General features: G+C 36.0%; 1 protein-coding gene and 1 long non-coding RNA gene across 29 annotated transcripts; both read left to right on the top strand.

Annotated features, from left to right (window-relative positions):
* Nucleotides 1–2950: 2950 nt before the first annotated feature.
* LOC18436017 (cell division control protein 2 homolog A) lies at nt 2951–20068 on the top strand. 28 transcript variants are annotated; one of them, XR_016060533.1, is made up of 10 exons: nt 2951–3062; nt 3252–3334; nt 3787–3986; nt 4868–4988; nt 9342–9482; nt 13070–13152; nt 13253–13416; nt 14419–14506; nt 14615–14668; nt 15320–15622. XR_016060533.1 is itself a non-coding variant. In XM_088873539.1 (9 exons), exons 3-9 carry the CDS (start codon nt 3964–3966, stop codon nt 19798–19800), a joined length of 549 nt encoding a protein of 182 aa, XP_088729665.1. In that variant the 5' UTR covers nt 2951–3062; nt 3252–3334; nt 3802–3963; the 3' UTR covers nt 19801–20068. The 28 variants fall into 28 exon arrangements, 25 of the variants coding, with proteins under 25 accessions (XP_088729665.1, XP_088729658.1, XP_088729667.1 ...); XR_016060534.1 differs by having other exon boundaries at nt 3252–3624; XR_016060535.1 differs by lacking the exon at nt 3252–3334.
* LOC148780784 (uncharacterized) lies at nt 18867–19370 on the top strand. Its single transcript, XR_016060536.1, has 3 exons — nt 18867–18991; nt 19066–19149; nt 19261–19370. It is a non-coding gene; the product is annotated as an uncharacterized LOC148780784 (long non-coding RNA).
* Nucleotides 20069–22753: the final 2685 nt, after the last annotated feature.

Here is a 22753-nt window from a genome sequence, read left to right as displayed (position 1 = left end):
TAGGTACAACATCGAACATAGCCGAGTCATTGAATAGGTGGATTTTATGTACTTAGAAGAAGCCAATCATAACATTGTATGAATACATGAGAGTACAGTCGATGAGCAGGTTTGAAGAGAAAATGTAGAAAGTTGTTGGTTGGATTGGTGTCCTAGTACTATATGCAGAGGAGACTATAAATGTATGGACGAATAAAGTAAGATTCCAACACCATGTCATATTTGAAATGTAAACATAAAAAAACCAGTAGCCTCAATGCTTCTGGACACATCAAAAAACCAGTGGCCTTTTTCAACATACGAAAACTTACACTTTTCGAATATTCAAGCTAGTGGTTCGTAATCTGAAGCACAAAACACTTATTTTTAAATATTTATATTTGAGAAATATTTAATCTCAAAACACTTAATTTCATAGTTCTAAAAATCTAAGTTATCCTTTTGTTCAACATAGTTCTAAGATCGATGATTTTAACTAATCGAAAATAGTTTTCAAGGCATGTTCAACATAATTTGTTTCAAGCTACAACATTAAGATAAGGACACGATTAACATGCGGGCCAAGCTCGCACATGTAGAAATGCAGGTCCTTAACAAATCTTTTTTTGAGATGGATTTTTTGACCTAATTTTTAAGGATATGTAATCTCTAACATGGAGATCATGAATATTAAAAATAAATAATTTTTAAAAACTAGAAATAATAATTCTATTAAAAAAACATTTGGACAGTTAGTTTCAATTGTTTTTAGATGGACCACATATTTGTATCCATCTTTAAGATCGATGCTTTATACTTTGGACCGCATGTAGAAATGCGGTCCGCCCCGCATGAAACACATATACTTAAGATAATTGTATATCATGCCAAGATAATTTCGAATAATAGAATTCATTTCACTGTAAAGGTCAATAAATGACAACAAGTACATATTAACAATATTTCTCATAAGTCAAACTGACAAATAGATTTGGTCAACCCCAAATCAAATCTAAACATACATATTAACCTCAAACCACTACAATGAGCAACCATCCCAAACCCAAACCCTCAACCAAATACTCATCACCTGTGTTTGGGCTTGTACTGCTTTAGCTAAATCTAGGTTCTTGAGGTTATACCGATGTGGGTATAGGCTAGAGGAAGGCACAACTCTTCACCAACCTCTCTAGATTCACGTAACTTCCTCTAATACAGTACCATCATCTTTAACGAATGTCTCCAACATTTAAAGAGAAATAAAGCATCAACTTTAATGTAGAAGTAAGGCTCACCTTAGAAATCCCTCAGTAAAGGTTGTTCTGATGTTCAAGATGTATGTATATGAATAAAAATAATGAAATTCAAACACTAAAACGTTGCATTTTGAAACATATAATCTGGACCGTCCATTTTCAAGATTTTGGAATGTCTACAAGTCTGCTCAATTCACACCATTTTTCAAGCTTAAAATTTCAAAATAAGGATAAATATATTTTGGGCCATTGTAAAGATTTTGGCATAAAAATTATGTGTTTTGCCAAATTTGGAGGTATGCCTTACTTTGCTTCAAATTGACGCCTTATGCAAACTGCACCCAATTTTAAATGATAAATACCTTGAAAATTTTTTACACAGTTTGTGCAAAGTCTCCACTTTGCCATCCACATGCTCTATTTTTGGAAGACATATTTGATAATTGGAAGGTCCATCTCTATAACCTGGAAAATTCCAAGTACCACTTATTTGTTTGACAACATTAAAGAGGAATACGAAATTGGCTCTACGGAGTTTCGGTTCACGTAGAAATGAGAACCTTCAACTTCCATCCCTACTTGAAAGTTCACTTATCATGTTTGTTACGAAACTCACTACTCACTGTCTTTTTCACTCTTATCATGTTTGTTAGGAAACTCACTACTCACCCTCTTTTTCACTCTATATGTTTGTTATCTCTCTTTAACTTTCGCTAATTCTATCTCTCTCTAACAATGACCTTTGTATCTTTATCCTCTCTCTGAACATATCTTTCTGGCCTCTAACTCCACTCTCTTTAACATATCTTTCTGGCCTCTAACTCCAGTCTCTTTCTAATTGTGCCCTCTCCTTAAACATGTCATTTTTCTATGTACCTTTTACTGTACGAGTAAAGTGCATTTAAAAAACCGACCAGAGAAGGTTGTCCTTATGTTTTGAAACTCTCAAATCGATAATCTCAACCTCGAGATTCATAGACATGGAAAAAACAAGATTTATAGTCCTTAAAATGGTCAATATTTTAACACATTATCTGAATCATTCATTTTAAAGATTTTTTAAGTGTTTATAAATTTGTTTGATCATCACCATTTTTCAAACTTGTAAATTTTATAATTAGAGCAACAATAGATTTTCATACCACTCTCTTTCTAATTGTGCCCTCTCCTTAAACATGTCATTTTTCTATGTACCTTTTACTGTACGAGTAAGGTGCATCTAAAAAACCGACCGGAGAAGGTTGTCCTTATGTTTTGAAACTCTCAAATCGATAATCTCAACCTCGAGATTTAGAGACATGGAAAAAACAAAATTTCTAGTCTTTAAAGTGATTAATCTTTTAACACATTATCTCTGAAGCATTCATTTTTAAGATTTTTCAAGTGTTTATAGATTTGTTTGATCATCACCATTTTTCAAACTTTAAATTTTATAATTAAGGCAATAATAGATTTTCATACAACTGGGAGGCACCTAAACTGGATATTCAACATAGTTTTGAGTTGCACCTTACTTCAATAGTATTCAATACTATATAAATTTGACACCTTATACAAACCTCACCCAAATTTCAAAAGCCTTAAAAAAAAAAAAGAATATGCGGTAATTTAACAAAACAACTATCCCCTGCTTATGGTTTTTCACTTCTGTGTTCAAACTCGGGTTCCAAAGCTTTGCTCCTATAATAAATACTCGTAGGGGTACACAGATTGACACACTGCGCAAGCACGAGAAATGCGCAGGAAAAGATACTTCAAAAACATAAGCAACTAAAGGGCTCTGCTTCTTCGCTCCAAATTCTCCCTCCTTAATTCCACTTTATTAGGGTAAATTTACAGTTATTTTCTACTCTAAATCCCTTGAATTTCTCCATAAAGTTGCATTTTAATGGTCGCATTTCCATTTTCTAATCCCATTTTTCTCAGAAATGAGTGGCATTTAAGACTTTGCACAGATAGGCCTTGTTTTCTGCCTCATGTGAGCCCTGACACTGCATTTTTGGTTTTGGATCGCAGGGGTGAGGGTTGAATGGACCAGTAAGCTTTGTTCAGGCTATTGAGTCTTCGGGTTTTGGGTTTTTGTGTTTCTCGTTGACTGGGTAATGGCTTCACAGAGAGTCCTCATCTACTTAGCAGTACTTTTGGTGATCTTTTGCTTGCGTTTTTCGATTTGTGAACCCACATTTTGAGTCCTTGAGTCTCTCTCTCTGGAGTGTGTTAATCACTGTTTCGTCTCTCTCTCTCTCTATCGGGCTTTCTCTCTTTCTCTGATGATCTCTTGCTTTTGTTAGTCATTTCACGAAATCACATTTTTGGTCTAGTATTTCTTCAGTGTTGTTTCCCATCTCTCATTCTTCTCTCTATCTCTCTGTGATGATCTCTCGCAGTTGTAAGTCATTTCACGATATCTCATTCTGAGTGTATGAATCTTTGTTTCCACATACTTCTTTCTGTATTTCTTTCTGCTCTGCTCTTTTGTTCTGTCTATCTAGAGATATATCCATCTATTATCGTTTTGATAATCTTCTCATGTTCGTTCACATTTGGACAGTGTGACTCTATGCAGTATGAGAAGGTTGAGAAGATCGGAGAAGGGACTTATGGAGTGGTTTATAAGGCTCGCGATCGTGTGACCAATGAGACTATCGCGCTAAAAAAGATCAGACTTGAGCAGGAGGATGAGGGCGTTCCTAGCACAGCAATCAGAGAGATATCTCTCCTGAAGGAAATGCAGCATGGAAATATAGTGAGGTTTGCCACTTTCTCTCTCTAGTTTTATAACTTTTTTTGCTTTCTCTGCAGTGCTTCTTTTGCCTTACTCCGTGGTTTTGTTGAGCATTTTGTTGGTTAAATATAACGATTTTGCAGTTATTCTGTGTATTTTGCCTTGCGTCTATGGTGTTTCACAATTTCAGGAATGATTTGCTTATTTTCTGTAATGTTTTGGCCTTTTAGCTGTTTAGGTCAGTGGAGATTTATCTGACATGAGTGTTTATTCTGTAATTTTCTGCTTTTTATCTGTACTTTCTGAGTATTTTGTGCATTCTCTGCTGATGTCTGATATTTGTTGGATGTGAGTTTTTACTCTATCATTTTCTCAGTAATTTTAGAAGTACGAGTTCAATTTCTTTATTTCATGTTCTTAGCTAATTTCCATGGTGGAAATCTGTTTGATGTGAGTGTTGGTTCTATGAAATGTTGTTTCTTGCTTTGTATGTGTTCTTGCTTATTTTCTGTAATGCTTTTGTGAAATTAGACATTTTTGAAGGTAGAAATATGTTTAGCTTGAGTATTAACACTGTAATGTTTTGGCTATCCTATGTATTTTTATGTATATTTCTTATTCTCTGTAATGTTTTTAAGGTACTAGCTCTTTATGTTGGTGGAAATCTGTTTATTTATTAGGTGGCTTTCTTTCATTTTCAGTAAGTTTATTTATTAATCTTTCCTCATTTTTCTTGGAAAAGGGACTGAGTGAAATTTCTTGATTGTATTACATTTTCATCTGAGTACTTACTCTAAATTGTTTGGCTTTTTAGATTAGAAGTTGTGGGTTTCTGTTATTTTGAATTGGTATTATGCTGGGGTACTAGTTCATCATCAATTTATTTTTATTGATTTTGTGCCATCAGATTGCAAGATGTAGTGCACAGTGAGAAGCGATTATATCTGGTTTTTGAGTATCTGGATCTGGACTTGAAAAAGCATATGGATTCTTCTCCGGATTTTTCCAAGGATCTACGCGTAATAAAAGTAGGTGAGATCTTTCCTTCCTCTAGAGATGTGCATGTGTTTTATACCATCAAGTTCCTTGTAATCAAACACAGACTGGCTGTAATTGAATGACTCTTCTTGGACTAACTTTTGAACGTCTAAGACATGGGAGCTTATTTATTCGTTCTGGTGGCTTGACAGACTTATGTTGAGTTTCTGGAGAAATTTGGCTGAATGAAGAATTTGGACTTCTTGTTATTTTTCCTAGGTCTTAAATCTTAGCTATAAGCCTTTGATATTGAAATTACCTTTTCTATGGTCATGTTGACTATTCTAAACCCAATAATGAATAAGAAAAAGAAAAAACGGAAACCTATTTAAAATCCATTTAAGTGAATTGAGTTTTGGCACACAACATGTCTACATAAACTTGTTCCTTATCTCAATGACTCTTGTATTTCCCTATCGTTGTATACTTGCAACGGATGCAAAGTTGCTGGTTTCAAATTTGTTCAAAAGTTTTTCTCTTGCTGGCCCCAGGGTCACTTGCAATATGCTATGTCTTGCTGATGTGTGAAATCGTTGTTTTGTTGGATACTGTTCTTGACCTAGAGTTGGTGATGATTCCTATTATTTCCTCATCCGTTCAAGCAGGACAGTGTTCATTTTGATCTGGAAGAAGTCTACCTCTCGTGTCCTACCGTTTCCGTTAGATTTGATAATGCTTGACTAAAAAGTGATAGCAATGAGCTTTGTGTTTTTAATACCTTGTGGATTCATTCTTTAGTTTGGACAGGGAACACTTTGTTTTGGGGTTTTGAGAATCTCATCTGGCTTGAGACTTTAGGGAGGTAGATTATACATTCCTAGTTTACCAGAAAATATGGGGTAATGATGACAAGGGTACTGTAATAAGAGAAAGAAACATGGTTCATGAAGGAACTTTTTGCTCTCTGATATCCCTAATTCCTTAACCTCTTTAAGCTTTATAAGTATGTTTAATCAATCAACATGAAGAAGCCAATCAATCACTAAGTTACATGTGTTTGGCTTTTTCTAACAATGAGAGTACAGAACTCCCTGACCTGGAATTTTTTTTTTTTTTACACAAGTGAATTCCTCCCAGGCTTTGCCTAACCCTAGAGAGGACTACCATTGCAACTGTAAACTCCAGTTCTCGTGAATCAGTCCAGAAGAAATATTAACTTATACACTTTAAATTTCTCAAAATAGGACATAACACTGTTCATTACCTGTTGCTGTAACGTGTGAGTTTGATATTATTTTGGAGGAGGGAGGTCACAGTTCAACATAGGATCCAAAAGAATCTTGCATATTTGCAAAATTCTTCCATATGAAAACGTTAGATGAGTTTGACACTATATCTAAGGTTTGAAGGGAATCCAAAAGAGGGGTTTCATGTTATGCATCCTTGAGAGACCCATGCATAAGACCCACATGCATCTTACATGATTTTGACTCCGTAACTCTTTCATTTACACACATGCGGGAAAGAGTTGTATCATGTGAATAAGAGCTGCACTACGCAGCACATAACATCAGGGAATACAGTAATTATTACCAGATGTTTCTTCACATTCTGAGTTTATGCTTTACCAGTTTTATGGAGCTCCTTGTGTCAATCCTTTTGGGGGGGCTTGAGTCCAATGGTCACCTAGGTAAATAATCCTCAATATGAGGTTGTTCTCCTTTATGTACCTCTTTCTTTTTAAGTAATTTATAGTTCATAAAATGAAAACATTGCAGTGATGCATTGTTAACAGCATTCCTGTACTGCACGTGGTAAACAAGCTACTTTGGTCATCCAATTCTTAATTTGGGTTGAAACAAGTTCAGCAAAATTAGCTCCAACGTCTGACTTTACTCAAATATGAATACCAAAGACTTTAAATTGGAAAAATGAAAGGGACTTTTAAGTTCTTTATAATAAAAAACTTGTTCAGTATTCTCCATCTTTAGCAACTCCAAATTTGATTAATGGTGGTCGATTTGGCCATTCAGGATTTCAATGAACCACCCATTTGTTTTCTGATATCCAAATTTTGCATGGCAATATGGACCATTTAAGCTCACCTAGTTGGGCCACTCACAGTTTTGCACCATGTGAGTAGATTATTAAAAGCTTTAGTGGCTGACCCATTATTTCATCAAAACCTCCGCAGATCTTTTCTTGTTCATGTAACCATGAAGTTGGAAATTGCAGTTGTCTCTAGTTTAATGTTGGATTACATGTTTGGCGTATATCAGCCTATTATTTGGTCTAGATGTCCATGATCTGGGCTTATGTTGTTGAGCATATTGTGGGAAATAATTAACTATTGTTGTATTTGATGGGGATAAAGTTTTTTTTGTTTTGTTTAGGATTTTGTGTGCTATCTCATTAAGAAAGGGCAGTATTGTAAGTAGGTCAACATATTGAGATAAATAAGAGGTGTGTGCTGGTCTTTCTTGACCAACACATCACTCTGCTTTTTCTTGCTCTTTCTCTTCTCTTCCCTCTCCCTCTCTCTCACATCTCTTTTCACTCTTTTCTTCTCTTTCTTTTTCTCTTTTTCTCTCTTACTACCTATTGACATCTTATTTATACTTCTCTCATTTTTCTTCTTTAATTTGCCCTTGACTATTTTGAACTTGGTATCAAAGCCAAGTTAAAGTGTCGAAGAAAAGGTGTATGGGGATATGGTTTAGGGCTGTCATTATCGTAAGACTAGATGACATCAACATTGGATGGTTAGGGCTTTTCATCATGCTTTGAACGAGTTTTTCCCAGCAATGATTGTGTTGATCAAGGTAAGTTCTTTTGTGATTTCTTGATGTGGATCATGTGTTTGAGACAAATTCTGAATCATGGATGATTAGGTTTGTGTACCCCAATCAAGAAAACATTGGTAGCACTGTTTTTTAATGTTTTTTAGAATAGAAAAGAGGTGTGATCAGATCCGAGGGTGTAACTAGATCTGTAATATCTTTTTTCTGAAAGAGATATGAGGGTATAACTTAATCTCAACTGTTAATTAGATTTGAGGGTGTCACAAGAACTCAACTACAATAGAAGATGTCTCAACAAACATCAAATATGGAGCATTTTCGACTCCAAATTACCACTGTTAAATTTGATGGAACAAATGATTTAGAATGGGCCTGGTTCGTTAGAGTATTTATAGTGGAAAGAAAAAATTGGGATATATTGAAGGTCGTGTAGAAAAACCAGATCTCAAGATGCAAATTGGGAGGCTGATGGTATGGGATTTGTGGATTGGTTATTGTATTCTATGCAGCCTAATCTAAGTCGAACTTTCATGAATTGTAATACCTTTAAGGAATTGCCGGATGCCATTTCTGAGGCTTATTGCCAAACTAAAAATATTGCAAAGATTTACGATTTGGAACAACAAATCAGTAATTTTAAACAAGGGATCTTATAAGTGGAAGATTATTATGATTGTCTTCATGGTTTTTGGGATGAAATAAGCCATTATGCCATACAATACTCATCTTGTGCAAAGGAACAAAGGGAAAGATTAGAACAAAGGAAGACTTTTTTGATCTTTTGAGACGAGTTAATGAGGAATATGAATCAATTAGTGTAAATGTTTTAGAATCTAGGTGGTGAACTTTACAATTACTTGGTTCTGTTTTCTCTCTTCTTCAACATGAGAAAACTCGTTGCAAGATAATGGCATTGTCTATAAACAAAACAGACAAATCTGCTCTACTCTCAAGTTCAAGTGGTAGTCGAGGTGGAGGACATTTTGGGAGTCAGGGTGGATACCGGGGTAGTGGATGCGGTCTAGAAGCCCCACATTTGACGACAAGGACAATGCACCCATTGTGGGAAGACTCGCCACATGAGGGATACATGTTAGGATTTGGTTGGATGCCCTGGACATAACTTTTCTCGAGCAAATTCAGCAACAATTTGTGAAGGGGCTGCTCCTGCCATGCATGGGGAGCAAGATGCTATTTACTTTGAACCTTAAGAAGAGTTGGTGACCATTCCTAAGAGGGCACCTTGATCTCAAGCAACAAGCTTTCGTTTGAGACCCTCCTTCCTCTAAGTATATCTACATTGGCTCATCATGGCTCCATAAATTCATCTAAAACCCCTTAGATTATTGACCTTGGAGCTGCTGAACATATTGATATGGCTTTTTCTACTTATATTCCTTGTTTTAATTAAGAATTTGTTAAAATAACAGATGGTTCTCTTATTCCGATCAAGGGAAAGGGAACATATCTGTTACTACTCTTGTTAACTTGTCCTCCACCTTGCATGTCTCCAATCTTTCTAGTAACCTTCTGTCAGTTAGTAATCCCACAAAGACTTTAAACTGTAGTGTAACCTTTTTTCCCTCCTATTTTGTCTTCCAGGGCTTGATGATGGGGAAGACATTTAGGTGCAGTCGTGATGATGGGGGGTTGTACCTTTTGGAGACTCCAGATCGAGCCTTGGGTATTGCAGCCGCGTCTTCTGTTGCTAATCAAGGGTGTATTTGTGGCATACCTGTCTAGGTCATGGTCTCCTTTTCTGTTCCGTTCTTTACTTCTTGAAGTGTTTGAGTAACTAAGTCAAGTGTAATTTTAGTGTGACATATGTGAGTTGTCAAAATATCGTCGAACGTTATTTCCAATCAACCTTAATAAAAAGAGTGGTATTCCTTTCTCTGCTAGACACTCTAATGTGTGGAGTCCTTCTCCAGTTGCCTCTATGCTTGTTTTCATTTATTTGTTGTATTTGTGGATGATTGTTCTAGATTAACAACTATTTATCTAACGAAACACAAAGATGAAGTTGCTAATCTATTTCGAGTTTATCATAAAATGGTTAAAACTCAATATAATGTGCAAATTAAACTCTTACATTCTGACAGTAGGGGTGAGTATATGTCAAACCACCTCAGAGATTACCTTATTGTCCAAGGGATTGAGTAGCAAGCAATGTGTCCGTACACACCTCAACAAAATGGTACTGCTGAGAGTAAAAATAAATACTTGTTGGAAGTCACTTGAGATCTCTTGCTAGGAATGAAGGTCTTCAAAATTTTCTGGTGTAAAGCAGTTCCTCGGCTGCCTGTTTTTCTGGTGTAAATCAGTTCCTCGGCTGCCTGTTTAATAAATCGCTTGCACGCTTGTGTTCTTGAGGGCAAATCTCCTATTGAGATTATTTATCTTGAATCTCTATCTCTTGGAGTTTTTGGTTGTGTATGTTTTGTCCACGTCCTTGGTCCAAAGAGGGACAAGCTTGACGTTAAAGCTGCCATATGTGTTTTTATGGGATATCCATCTCATCAAAAGGGATTCAAATATTATGATCTTATTGACAAAATCTGCTATGTCTCCATGGACGTTACTTTATTTGAATCTAATAACCACTTCTCATTCACTAGTCATGAGCTCTCTCTTCAAGAGGAGAATAAGATACATTTTAGTGAAGAGAGCACATAAGTGGTTCCCCTTCCTGTTTGCATACCATTTTTATTTGAAGAGAATGGTGGACACCCTAAAAAGGATTTGAAGATGTATATCAAGAGAAAGAAGATGGTAAAACCTAAAGTTCTAAACGAACCCTGGATGCTAAAACAGAATCAAGAACTGTTCCTGACAGTAATTCTTTCACCTTCTTAGAGAGTCCTATTCTGGACTTAGCCTTTGCTCTATGCAAGGGTAAGTGTTATTGCACTCAGCATTCTATAAGGAACTTAACTTTGTATCCTATAATTCATTGTCTCTTGTTATCGTGCCTTCATATCCGCTTTGTCCTTTGTTTGAATACCTTGCTGTGTTGTAGAGGCACTTTCACAACCTCAATGGAAGGCTGTCAAGGGTGATGAGATGTGAGCACGTAAGCAAAATAATACATGGGAAATCACCACCATTCCTAAAGGGAAGGAGGTGTTGCAAAAGGCTTCATTCAGACTCCTGGCATAGACTACCAAGCTTTTGCTCTTGTGGCCAAGTTGAACATTGTGAGGATCATTCTTTCTCTAGTTGCTGACTAAAATCTTGGCCTCTCCACCAGCTAAATGTAAAGAATGTATTCTTCTGTGGAGATATCCAAGAAGAAACCTATATGGCAATGTCTCTAGGTTTTTTGATAAGGGGGAGATAGGAAAGGTGTGCAAGTTAAAGAAGGTGATATATGGACTCAAACAATCTCCTAGAGCGTGGTTTGAAAAATTCAGTAAGGCACTGCTGAAATTTGGGTTTAAAAGAAGTCAGGCTGATCATACATTCTTTGTAAAGAAGAATAGGGCTGGGATTACAACCTTTATAATATATGTTGATGATATTGTTGTGACATGGGACAATGTGAAGGACATTGAGGATCTTAAATCATATCTAAGCAAGGTATTCAATATCTAAGATTTAAGCCTCTTAAGGTTTTTTGGGAATTGAAGTGGCAAGATCAAAGAAAGGGATAGCCATCTCCTAGAGAAAACATGTGCTGGACCTATTACAACAAATTGGGATGTTGGGATCTAGACCAGCTGATACTCCTATAGAAATCAGTCATAAACTTCATGGAGAAAGGGGAGAGTTACTTGAAGATCCTAACCAACATAAGCAAATAGTGGGCAAGCTTATATACCTCATGATCACATGACCAAACATCTCTGATGTGGTGACTATGGGCAACCAATTTATGCATGCACCACGTAAACCACATCTTGATGCATTATATTGAAAATTGAGATATCTCAGGTCTGCTTTAGGGAGGGATTTTTTCTCCAATCAAGGGCATTATGATGTTATTTGGGCTGGGTGCCAAGTTGATAGGATATCCATAACTAGCTATTGCACCTTTGTTTTAGGTAGTTTGGTTTCTTGGAAAAGCAAGAAACAAAATGTAGTGGCAAGCTATTTAAGCTTCCCATGATTTTGTATTGTGACAATGAAGTTGCCATTCATATCTTTGAGAATCTTGTATTTCATGAAAAGTCTAAATGTGTTGAAGTAGATTGTCACTTCATTAGAGAGAAGGTTGCTGCAAAGATCATTCTTTCTCCTCATGTAGTCTAAAGATCAACTTGCAGATATCTTCATTAAAGCTATTGGACGGGATAGACTACAAGATATCACAAGCAAGCTGAGCATGATTTATATATATGCACCTGCTTGAGGGTGAGTGTTGGAAATAATCAAATATTATTTTATTTGGTGGGTATAAATGTTTTTTTTTTATTTTGTTTATCAAAAAAAAAAAAATTTTTTTATTTTGTTTTGGGCTAATATGTCCTATTTGATTAAGAAAGGGCAGTATTGTAATTAGATCAACATATTAATATAAATAAGAGGTGTGTCTTGGTCTTTCTTGAGCAACACACCACTCTCATTTGCCTTTCTCGACCAACACACTACTCTCCTTTCTTTTGCTCTTTCTCTTCTTTTCCCTCTCTCTCTCACGTCTCTTCTTCTCTTTCTTCTTTCGTCTTTGAGATCTCTCTCTCTCTCTTTGTCTATCTTACTACTCTCTAGCATCTTACTTTTACTTCTCTCTTTTTCTCTTCTTTAATTTGCCCTAGATTATTTTCAACTCCTATTTCACTTTTCTTTGTTACCTGTCCAAAGAAAGAGTATATTGCCTTCATGCCCTAAAGTCATTATTTTTTTGCAAACGAATGTGTGGTAGAAAATGGGGTATTCATATTCGAATTTGAATGTGTTTTCTACTTTTTTCTGAACATGGAATACTAGGAAAAGGTAATATTCCCACTCATATTCTTCTTATCCTTGTAAAAGACGGTTGCAAAATGCTGATTGATACTTTGAAAAAGGATATGAGAATTGTTTTTAACCGTGAGAATTGTTTTATTTACAACTACCACTAATGGTTTGGGATACCCTCTCATGGAAGCACACACACTCGGTATACCTTTGATTTTGTGTATACCAAATGGTTGGAAACCATGAGTGATAGCTATAAATAAAACAACTATCGCGGTAAAGATTTTGGATGACTGTCTATTGTGTTATCTATGTTGATGCTTTTTGTGTATGTTCTCTCTAGATGTTTTTGTATCAGATTCTTCGTGGGATTGCATACTGCCATTCTCATAGGGTTCTTCACCGTGATCTAAAACCTCAAAATTTGCTAATAGATCGTAGTACCAATGCATTGAAGCTTGCAGACTTTGGATTGGCTAGAGCAATTGGTATTCCAGTCCGGACGTTTACTCATGAGGTTTTGTGGTGTTTGACTTTTGTTTCCTCCATCGTTTTCTATTGACTATTCTTATATCTCTTTCTTGAAGCCTTGTCTTAACATGGTGAGCTTCTTCCAGGTGGTAACACTGTGGTACAGGGCCCCTGAGATTCTCCTTGGTTCACGGCATTACTCAACCCCTGTTGATGTATGGTCAGTGGGGTGTATCTTTGCTGAGATGGTAAATCAGCGTCCATTGTTTCCTGGTGACTCGGAGATTGATGAACTGTTTAAGATATTCAGGTGGGCTGATAAGTGAGATGAGTATGCTTATTCTTGACAGTTAATTTTTCTGAGATTTATTGATATCCAAATATTTTTGTGGAAAAGCTATTTAACTCTTAAACACTGTTTCAGTTAAACCTGATATAACCCTTCTTTTGTGTAATCAATAAATAAAATAAGTTATTATAGATATTTGTCGCTTTTGTTGCTTCCTCTTGCTATCATCTTTAGATTATATCCAAGGCACCAACTTCTGAACTGAGTGATACAATCTCTAAATATTACATCTTCTTCTCTTTGATATTTTTACTGGGGTGCCTCTAATCTTATCATAGAAATTGCTAACCAACCCTTGTAGTGCTTCATTCTTTTGAGTACAATGACTTGTTTTCCTTACATAAAGGAATTAAGTCTTGTCTGGATGTCTTCTTATGGTCTTCTGTCAGTCCTTTTCCAAAATATGGAGCAATACCTGTACTATCAAATTTCTGTCATGTGAAGAGTAAAAGTAAGAGGATGACATGATGAAAATGTTGATTTACTTGTTTGGTTTCGGAATTTCGAATACCTTCATGATATCAATGTTTAAAAACTTGGGTTCTAGACCCTTGACTTGTAGAATTGGGTCTTGACTTGCTCATTCCTTTTTTTGTCAATAATATGTGTGTGTGTGTGTGTGTGTCTTTTGACTAGCTCATTCTTTTTTTTGTCGAAGTATGCGTTTTTGTGTGTGTGGTGCAGGGGTGCACGCAAACGAGTGTGCATGCATGTGTGTACATGCATGTGTGTGCGTGCGTGTGTGTGTGTGCACGTGCTTTTTCCTGTGTGTTAGTGCGTGTGCATGTGTATGTGTTATCTCAGGGCATAAAGAGGGGCCCTTATCTAAAATCTATTATCGTGTGTCATTTTCCTTTTTTATATCTACTGTGTAGTTTGTCTTCATGAAATCAAATTATTGAATAGTTATATTAACCCAAGTTGCCTGTCCCTCTTCGTTTTACCCTATCCATTTTGATGAAGGATCCTAGGCACTCCAAACGAAGAAACTTGGCCAGGTGTGAATTCTTTGCCAGACTTCAAGTCATCCTTTCCAAAGTGGCCCCCGAAGGTACAGATGTCGCCTTGTAGTTTGTTGCTGAAAATTTATAATCTGTTTTTCTTTTTCAGAATCTATCTCAAAGAGTTATTCTTCATTTACTGTACGTATTTTGTACAGGGCCTTGCAAGTGTTGTTCCAAATCTTGAACCAACGGGGATCGATCTTCTTTCGGTAAGTTTACCTTCCTGACTGTTTTTGTAGCTCTTGATAACATCACCTTGGAAACTAAACCTTATGTGTTGAATTAGAAGATGAAATGGTTAGTAAATGATTCATACACCTATGGTTTAAATGTTTTGCAATGCCATAATCCAGCATGCTAATGACTTTTTGTTTTACAATACAAAGATTCCTTGTTCGCCTTTTCCAAATAATTTGTTTGACTTCCTCTTGGATGTTGCTTGGTTTTATTGTAGTTTTTTTTGCCAGTTAAAATGCAGCTATAAATAGTTTTGACATGGTGTGTACTACCAGTATCTATTTTTTTTGAAGTTGATTTATATATTATTTAAAAAGCAAATGCAACAATTTCCTGTTTGTGGTATTGGCAGTTGCTTTTATGGTTTGCTATAATATCTAGCTGTTCATCTTTTGTTTAAATGCTCAAAGAATGGGCATGTAACATGCATATTGCAGATGCCTAGGCATGCTCGTAGACAACATTACAAGAATAAATTTTCCAAGTATTTTTTACATCATCCAAAATACAGTTTACTCCACAGAATCAATGACATTATTTTCATGAGTGAGATAAGTGCATATGTTTGTTAGCTAGAGAGGGAAATGTGTGTTCTTTTTGACCTGATGTAGTGTTTGTGCTAGAAAATGCTGTACTTGGAACCAAGTAGAAGGATCACAGCTCGGAGTGCCCTTGAGCATGAATACTTCAAGGATGTGGAATTTGTGCCTTGACTGCCTTTTTCGTGTATATAGTTTGGTTCAAACAAGATGGACAGTGGTGTGGGTTTGAAATCTGTAAAAGTTGGTTATGTGGAACCCATGTGAGTGATTGTTTTTCTTCTTTTTGTGTCAAGGTTTTGCTTTTGTGGTGTGTTATTGGATCAAATTCTAGAACGATGATTGGGTTTGCCTTGATTTTTAATGTTTACGACAAGTATTCTTTCACGCCTGTAGCTTAACTTTTATGTCTTGCCTGGTTTTGCATTTGTTTCATGCTTCATAACTCCTGTTTCTAGGATATGAGAAACCCCTGTTATATGCACTCACCAGAATGGGAAAAGAAGGAAAAAATAGTATGATATACTAGGTTCCATAATGGACTGAGAGCCACCAGACTTAAGTAACTGCTTTGACTCTAAACCAAAGTATTCATTTCCCTTCCACGTTTCTTTTGCTCTGGAAGAGAAAAATGAGCAATAATGTACTATCCTCGAAGCAATCAACACAAAAAAATCTTTACTCTATCTTGTTCGTGATCTCAGTTCTTGTATCACCAACTGATCTAGAAACAAAATCCCTCTCGAGTCATTTTATCGTTTACCATGTTCGTATTTTCATATCTTTAGTCTGTGTGTGTGGAAAAAGATTATAAGCCAACGGACTTTTACTGTAGCGTAAACCACTTCAAAGACTAGCGATCTGTTGGAACCCAATTTTGCATACAGGTAGATCTCATTTAGTGACCAAAATATATATAAAAAAAGAATTCATACAAAAAGGGGAAAATGAGTCCATCATTCTCCATGAGTGCAGGCTGTCCATTTGGCGGATGGTGAATCTGAGCCTCCAATATCTCAAAATTAATACGAAAATGTTTGTTTTTCAAACCAAAGATGTCGGGCAAAATTTCTGCCCAAAAGAATCTTCTATTGATGCATTTTGGATCTCGGCCTGCACTGTAGCTATAAATCATTGGCTTCTAGAAGTTATTTCCTATACACACACATATTTTTATTTTTTTATCGTTTGTTTTACAGACAATTGATAATCCTTAATAGGTTTATGTAGTGTTATTGCTGAGAAAAGGACTTAATTCAGTGAGGGATATGGTATAGAGTTATGAAGTTGCTTTTCCAAGTGGATACTCTTATGGGAATCCTAGCGGAGGCTCTTGTTGTGAAAAATAGGAGGGTAGCAAAAAGTTTTGACATAGAGAAACGTGAACAATTTCGTTTAACAATTAGATAATGAGTGGATGAAAAGAAATTGCAGCAGCAATATAGATGTCTCTTTTGATGGAACAGGTTTATGAAGCCTATTTCCTTGGTGTTTAATGAAATGGACTCCTTATGGCATGTGATAGAACACGAGGGAGGCGTTTGGGAAGTGAAAATGGTTTAAGAGTTGAGGTAGTGGCACTTACAAAAGGAGTAGTGGACATAGAAAGGAATGCGTCTATTGGCAGAAGTTAAACTGTTTACAAAGTGCTATGGGGAGGTGGAAAGGATGAAATCTCTTTTATGATAAATTTTATTAGAATACAGGGCATGAGGTTTTCAGACTGTAGGAAGCCTATGAAGAAGGGTGATTGTGAATTCAGTGGAAAGATGAATGTGGACATTTGAAGAATGAAGTGGGATTTGAATTTTTGAACTATGTAATGGTGGAAAAACTGGCTTAAATCATTTGGAGTGTTTTTTGCCCTCGCAAGAATCACTGGATGAGGCCAATTGAGATGTTGGGGGTTGAAACTGATGTAGAGAGCTTTAGAACAAAGAACAATATTAGGTATGGGGGAAATCTACGAATCTAAATAACCGTGGAATTGATAGTAATAGATGTATAAAGAGTAAGGGGATAAAGCAGTGTGTTCAAAAGCAACATTACCAAGTGGAGAAAGTATGAAGTTGCAAAAATTGAACATTGGATGGAACATTGACTTCAATTAAATTTACATGACTTCAATTAAATTTACATGGAGCTATTTCTCGGGGAAAAAAATAACATGAAGATTGGCGGCTGTTGGATAATTTGAGTGCACTAAATGAAAGAAGCCCCTAGGGATGTACATAATTTTGAGTTTATGTGGATAAGTTTGAGGCCCATTTTTAGTTTTGACTTTGTTTAGTTTAAATACCATAGCTTAAGGAGCATGGTGAAAAAGTGGTTGATGTTCTTTGAAGTGGAAGGAAGGGCTATTTTTTTTTGGGGTAAGTTGAAGGAAGGGCTAATTTAGACTGTTAGCAACTTGCTTTAGTACAAAGCGATAGTCTAGGAGAACCATCAGAAGTCAACAAACAAACAAAAACCTAAGCTATGGGAGTAGATTAAGGGGTTTTGTGGAAGCATTGTCATCAAGTATTACTATGTATTTGAGGAGGTATGAATCTTAGATAGAATAGAAGAGTATGGTCACTTGGAGGATTGAGATTGAGGAAGGTGAATGATATAGTTTACCCATAAGTTTGGCTGAAAGATGCTTGCGATCTTATCATATAAGAGAGGTTATGCCATGCCTTGTTTGTGCTAGAATCCTTTCCGGAAGTTCGCCAAGTCCTGGCTTGCACTTGCATGGCCATGAGTTGAAAGATTCAGGATATGGATAAGATTGTATAGCTACAACTTATATAACCTGAATTTGGAAAAAGGCCATACTTTCTTGATTTCATGATAACCACGTTGTGATTTGGTGGGGTGTGCTTACTCTCATAGGTTAGAGATGGACCTGATGTTCTACTGCACGTTTTTTACACCTTTGTCGGTGGGGCTCCAAGAGGATTAAGCTGTTATGGGGGATCTGAGACGAGATTATCCTTTCTTCTCACTCTGCTTTTTAGTCCTATAGTATCCTTATAGTTGGTTCCTTCTGCTGAGACAGTTTTGGGTTGTGCTACCAAATTAGGTTGCCTTGCATTGGAGTGAGCTTTCAATTCTCTATTTCTAGTAGGTGCTTTGAACAAGTGTTAAAGCTGATGATTAATCTTAGTAAATAACCGAAAAGCTTCGACACTTGAAGGAAGTTTATTATGTAGTTTAATTTATGGTTAATTAGGTGTTGAGTTGTGCTGCCAAATTAGGTGACCTTGCATTGGAGTGAGCTTTCAATTCTCTATTTCTAGTAGGTGCTTTGAACAAGCGTTAAAGCTGATGATTAATCTTAGTAAATAACTAAAAAGCTTTTACGCTACAAGGAAGTGTATTATGTAGTTTAATTTGTGGTTAATTAGGTGTTGGGTTGTGCTGAGACAGTGTTGGGTTTTGCTGCCAAATTAGGTGACCTTGCATTGGAGTGAGCTTTCAATTCTCTATTTCTAGTAGGTGCTTTGAACAAGCGTTAAAGCTGATGATTAACCTTAGCAAAAAACCAAAAATCATCGATGCTACTAGGAGGTGTAGTATGTAATTTAGTTTGTGGTTAATTAGGTGTTGGGTTGTGCTGAGACAGTGTTTGTTTGTGCTGCCAAATTAGGTGACCTTGCATTGGAGTGAGCTTTCAATTCTCTATTTCTAGTAAGTGCTTTGAACAAGCGTTAAAGCTGATGATTAACAACCTTAGTAGATAACCGAAAAGCGTCGACGCTACAAGGAAGTCTGGTATGTAGTTTAGTTTGTGGTTAATTAGGTGTTGGGTTGTGCTGAGACAGTGTTTGTTTGTGCTGCCAAATTAGGTGACCTTGCATTGGAGTGAGCTTTCAATTCTCTTTTTCTAGTAGGTGCTTCGAACAAGTGTTAAAGCTGATCATTAACCTTGAGTAAGTAACAGAAAAGCGTTGACGCTACAAGGAAGTGTATTATGAGTTGAGTTGTGGTTAATTAGGTGTTGGGTTGTGCTGAGACAGTGTTTGTTTGTGCTGCCAAATTAGGTGACCTTGCATTGGAGTGAGCTTTCAATACTCTATTTCTAGTAGGTGCTTTGAACAAGTGTTAAAGCTGATAACTAACCTTGGTAAATAACCGAAAAGCATCGATGCTACAAGGAAGTGCAGTACGTAGTTTAGTTTGTGGTTAATGCCATGGGAGCTGTGAGTTTGAGTGGTAGAGAGTACTCGAGGGAAGCTTTAGGATCCAATTATGGAATGAGGGTAGAGTAGCTGGTTGGAAGATGTGTTTCTTTTAATGAAAGGAACCTTCCTATCAAGCTACATTGTTCAACTTTCTCTTTTTACTCTCCCTCTTTATCCAGTGTATAATGCTTTTAAAGAGGGGGAAACTTTTGAGCTTTTTATCTTTCTATCCTTTTTCTTTTTATCCAGTGAAGAATGCTAAAAATAAAAAATTTCTGATTTTCTTTAAGATAATCCAAAGTATCCATGTGAGTTTTTTTCTCGAATGTTAATGTGAGACCTGTTATCGACGGAATTCAGGTCATGTTGTGGTGCCTTCCACTGCGAGGATACAAGTGAACTCGGTGTGGCTTCATCAACTTTTTATTTGGGTCATGTTGTGAAGCCCTCCACTGTGAGAATACGAGGAGATTCGGTGTGGTTTCATTAACTTTTTATTTGGGTAAGCGCATAAATCTGGCTTTTAATAACATTATTCATCGAATAACAAAAGGAAATGTTTGGTAAAGCTGCAGCCTTGCCTCAATAGATAAGGCTGCAGCCTTATGAACTGTACAGAGACTTTGAGAGAGATTGGGAGATTGAAAGCATTGATTCTCTTTTTTCATTTCCCCTCATTCTCTTTCTAAAATCTAACCTCTAACCTCTGGTAATGGAGTCTGGTCTTCTGTATAGATTCTCTCTCTAACCTCTCTTTCTGAAATGGCAATAAACTAATTTTCCATAATTAAAACAAGTGAAATTCGGCAACATACCCACAAGACAATTTTAGGTACTCGAAAATTAAATATAGAAGTATTAAATTTTTGAAAAAAGTTTATATAAGGTTGAAGCCATAAACAATCAAATTAAGGTGGATCTCAAAAATTCATTACAAGAGGTTGTTTTGATGACAAAAAACCTTCAAATCAATCATCACGATTTTGAGATGTATAAATGTGAAAAAAATAGATTTCAAGTATGGGATATAATGCATCTTGTAATGCATTATTTGGGCCATCAAATTTCAATATTTTCAAGTATTTACAGATTTGCTCGATCTACCACTATTTTTTAAGCTTAAACATTTATAATTAGAGGTAAAAATAAATTTTCAGGCCATCACAAATTTTTTTGCTATTAAAATATCATCTTTTGGCTCTATTTAGAGGTACACCTTAATTGTTTAGGGCCTAATCTTTATACAAACCACACCCAGATTTTTTAATCTTTTATGGGTAATTTAATAAAAGTTGTCTAAATAATTGAATATAAATTTGGTCTTGGATGTACTCCAAAATATTATTTTCCAAAACCATTCTAAGTATTCATGCGCATATCAATACCTCGATTGTAGTAGAAACCATGAGAAAGAGGACTGGATTTAAACACAAATCAATAAATGTAGGGCTAACAATCTATAAAAAAACCAAAAAACATTTAGAAAAATCTATAAGGAAAAGAAGAAACCCAAAAATAATGAAAAGAAACCCGAACACCCTGGTTGATCGTACTCTAAATACTCTATCGAACATCTTTGAATGCTTCCTTCCCCTTGAATCTTCTCTTGAATGGAGGTGTTACATCAAAACCCAAGTTTTCATAGAACTTTTTTGGATTTCCTTACACACTGTGTCATAGCGATTGTTTAATTGTAGTCAATACCATTGATAAGTCGTTGACTAAAAATCATGAAAGGTGTTAAATAATTAAAAAGTGTTATATAAATACAAGGAATGTACCAAATAATTCAGAAAATAATATTATATAGAGTATCATCATCATCATATCTTTTTTTCAATTAATTGAGGTTAGCTACATGAATTATGGTCTGTTATTCTACTCTATTAAGTAAGCATATGTTGTAGATTCATGATTCATGATAAGTTTTGGCAAAATTTTATATTGGCTGTCTACTTAACTACTCGGGGCATGAGAAGGGTTAAGGAAAAGTTTAAGATGATCACCCTTTTTAGACTTAAATGAGGGTGGGAGTATTATGTAGAGTATATTGATTTTAAATAAAATAGTCTACTCCTTATAAGATTATCATCCAAACATGCCCTAAACGAGGGTGGGACAAATTACATTACAACCAAATACAACCATCTATTTCTAATTCGTTTGAATATTGCAGAAATTAGGGCAAATTTTGGTGAGATAGATGAGAAGACGATGAACAAGAAGCCAATCCATAATTGATCGAAGGATCTGGATTTTGAGTTTATTTTTTGGGAAAATATTGTGGAAACCCCTAAAAATCTCATTAATTTCATGATAAAACCCGCTCTTTTTTTCCCATTAGGCAACATTAAAAAAAAAAGGAAATATTTCATCCCACCCACTCTCACATCCCTATTCTCTTTTTATATTTTATTTCATTTCTAATTCACAAATAATAATTACATCCTCTCTTTCTTCTATCATTTATTTCTTAGTTCTCCAGGCCAAGGAATTAAGCCCCCTTTGCATCCATGTTCTCTCTTGCTTGCTTTTGGCAAAAAAATGTATATGTAGGGATACACCATGAACATACTAGAGAAGCTTTATGCATATGGTTCAAGAGTTGTGCTCCTTGGGCTGCTCATTGTTCAAAGTGCTATAGAACCCCAGGGCCTCCTTATAATGGAGTGGGCTAAGAAACTCATGGCTCAAGGGCTTAAGCCCAGGCCCAGGAGCTCAATCCTAGAGTCAGGGGTTCAACAATGCTAGAGTTAGGGGTTCAACAGATGGCTTAGTCTGAGAGAAGTTACAGACTTTATGCATAGCCATGTTTTGTGTAAGCTCAAGCCCACCATGAAAGAGGTAGTCAGTAACCTTTTTAATGGAGGTCAAGAGCCCTCTTTTTTGAGTAGATAAGTGGGAATACAAGTCCTATACGTTCAGAAGTAGTTAGTGGTTTTTGATTGCGTTAGTGAAATAAAAACCTCAACCGGTAATTGAGACTTAGGTCGTGCTACCACCGCGACCTCAATCCCATTCCCAAAGTCAAGAGCCCTCTATGTGAGAAAACAAGCAAACATCCACAACATTGTCATTTGAGAATTGGTGAGGAGTACCTAATGATAAATAAAATATAAAACGAGGGTGGTAGGACCTGAAGAAGGGGCGGGATAAAACAATTCCAGTCCCGCTTGATAAGGAAAAACGGGGATAGAGTTACCCAGCAATGGACAAGTTTTGATATTTGGAAATGTATACAATGATATTTTGCATTTGATATAAGGAGGTCACAATTATGACTGACTGTTTGATTTGAAATTGAGTGGTTGAGAATGTGTCTTTGTTTATGCAAAAATTTCTAAACAAAATT

This window comes from Amborella trichopoda, chromosome 8, assembly GCF_054954075.1.
Source record: "Amborella trichopoda isolate Santa Cruz 75 chromosome 8, AtrichopodaSantaCruz75HAP2 v2.0, whole genome shotgun sequence".
NCBI lineage: Eukaryota > Viridiplantae > Streptophyta > Magnoliopsida > Amborellales > Amborellaceae > Amborella > Amborella trichopoda.
This window is presented reverse-complemented; position numbering and strand designations above follow the sequence as displayed.

What these genes read in the sequence shown, in the direction of transcription:
- LOC18436017 (XM_011625763.3), top strand. Translation starts at nt 3,796, where the DNA reads ATGCAGTATGAGAAGGTTGAGAAGATCGGAGAAGGGACTTATGGAGTG. An exon ending in GAACTGTTTAAGATATTCAG is followed by an intron (nt 13,417 to 14,418) that starts GTGGGCTGATAA and finishes ATTTTGATGAAG; the next exon opens with GATCCTAGGCACTCCAAACG. An exon ending in CGGGGATCGATCTTCTTTCG is followed by an intron (nt 14,669 to 15,319) that starts GTAAGTTTACCT and finishes TGTTTGTGCTAG; the next exon opens with AAAATGCTGTACTTGGAACC.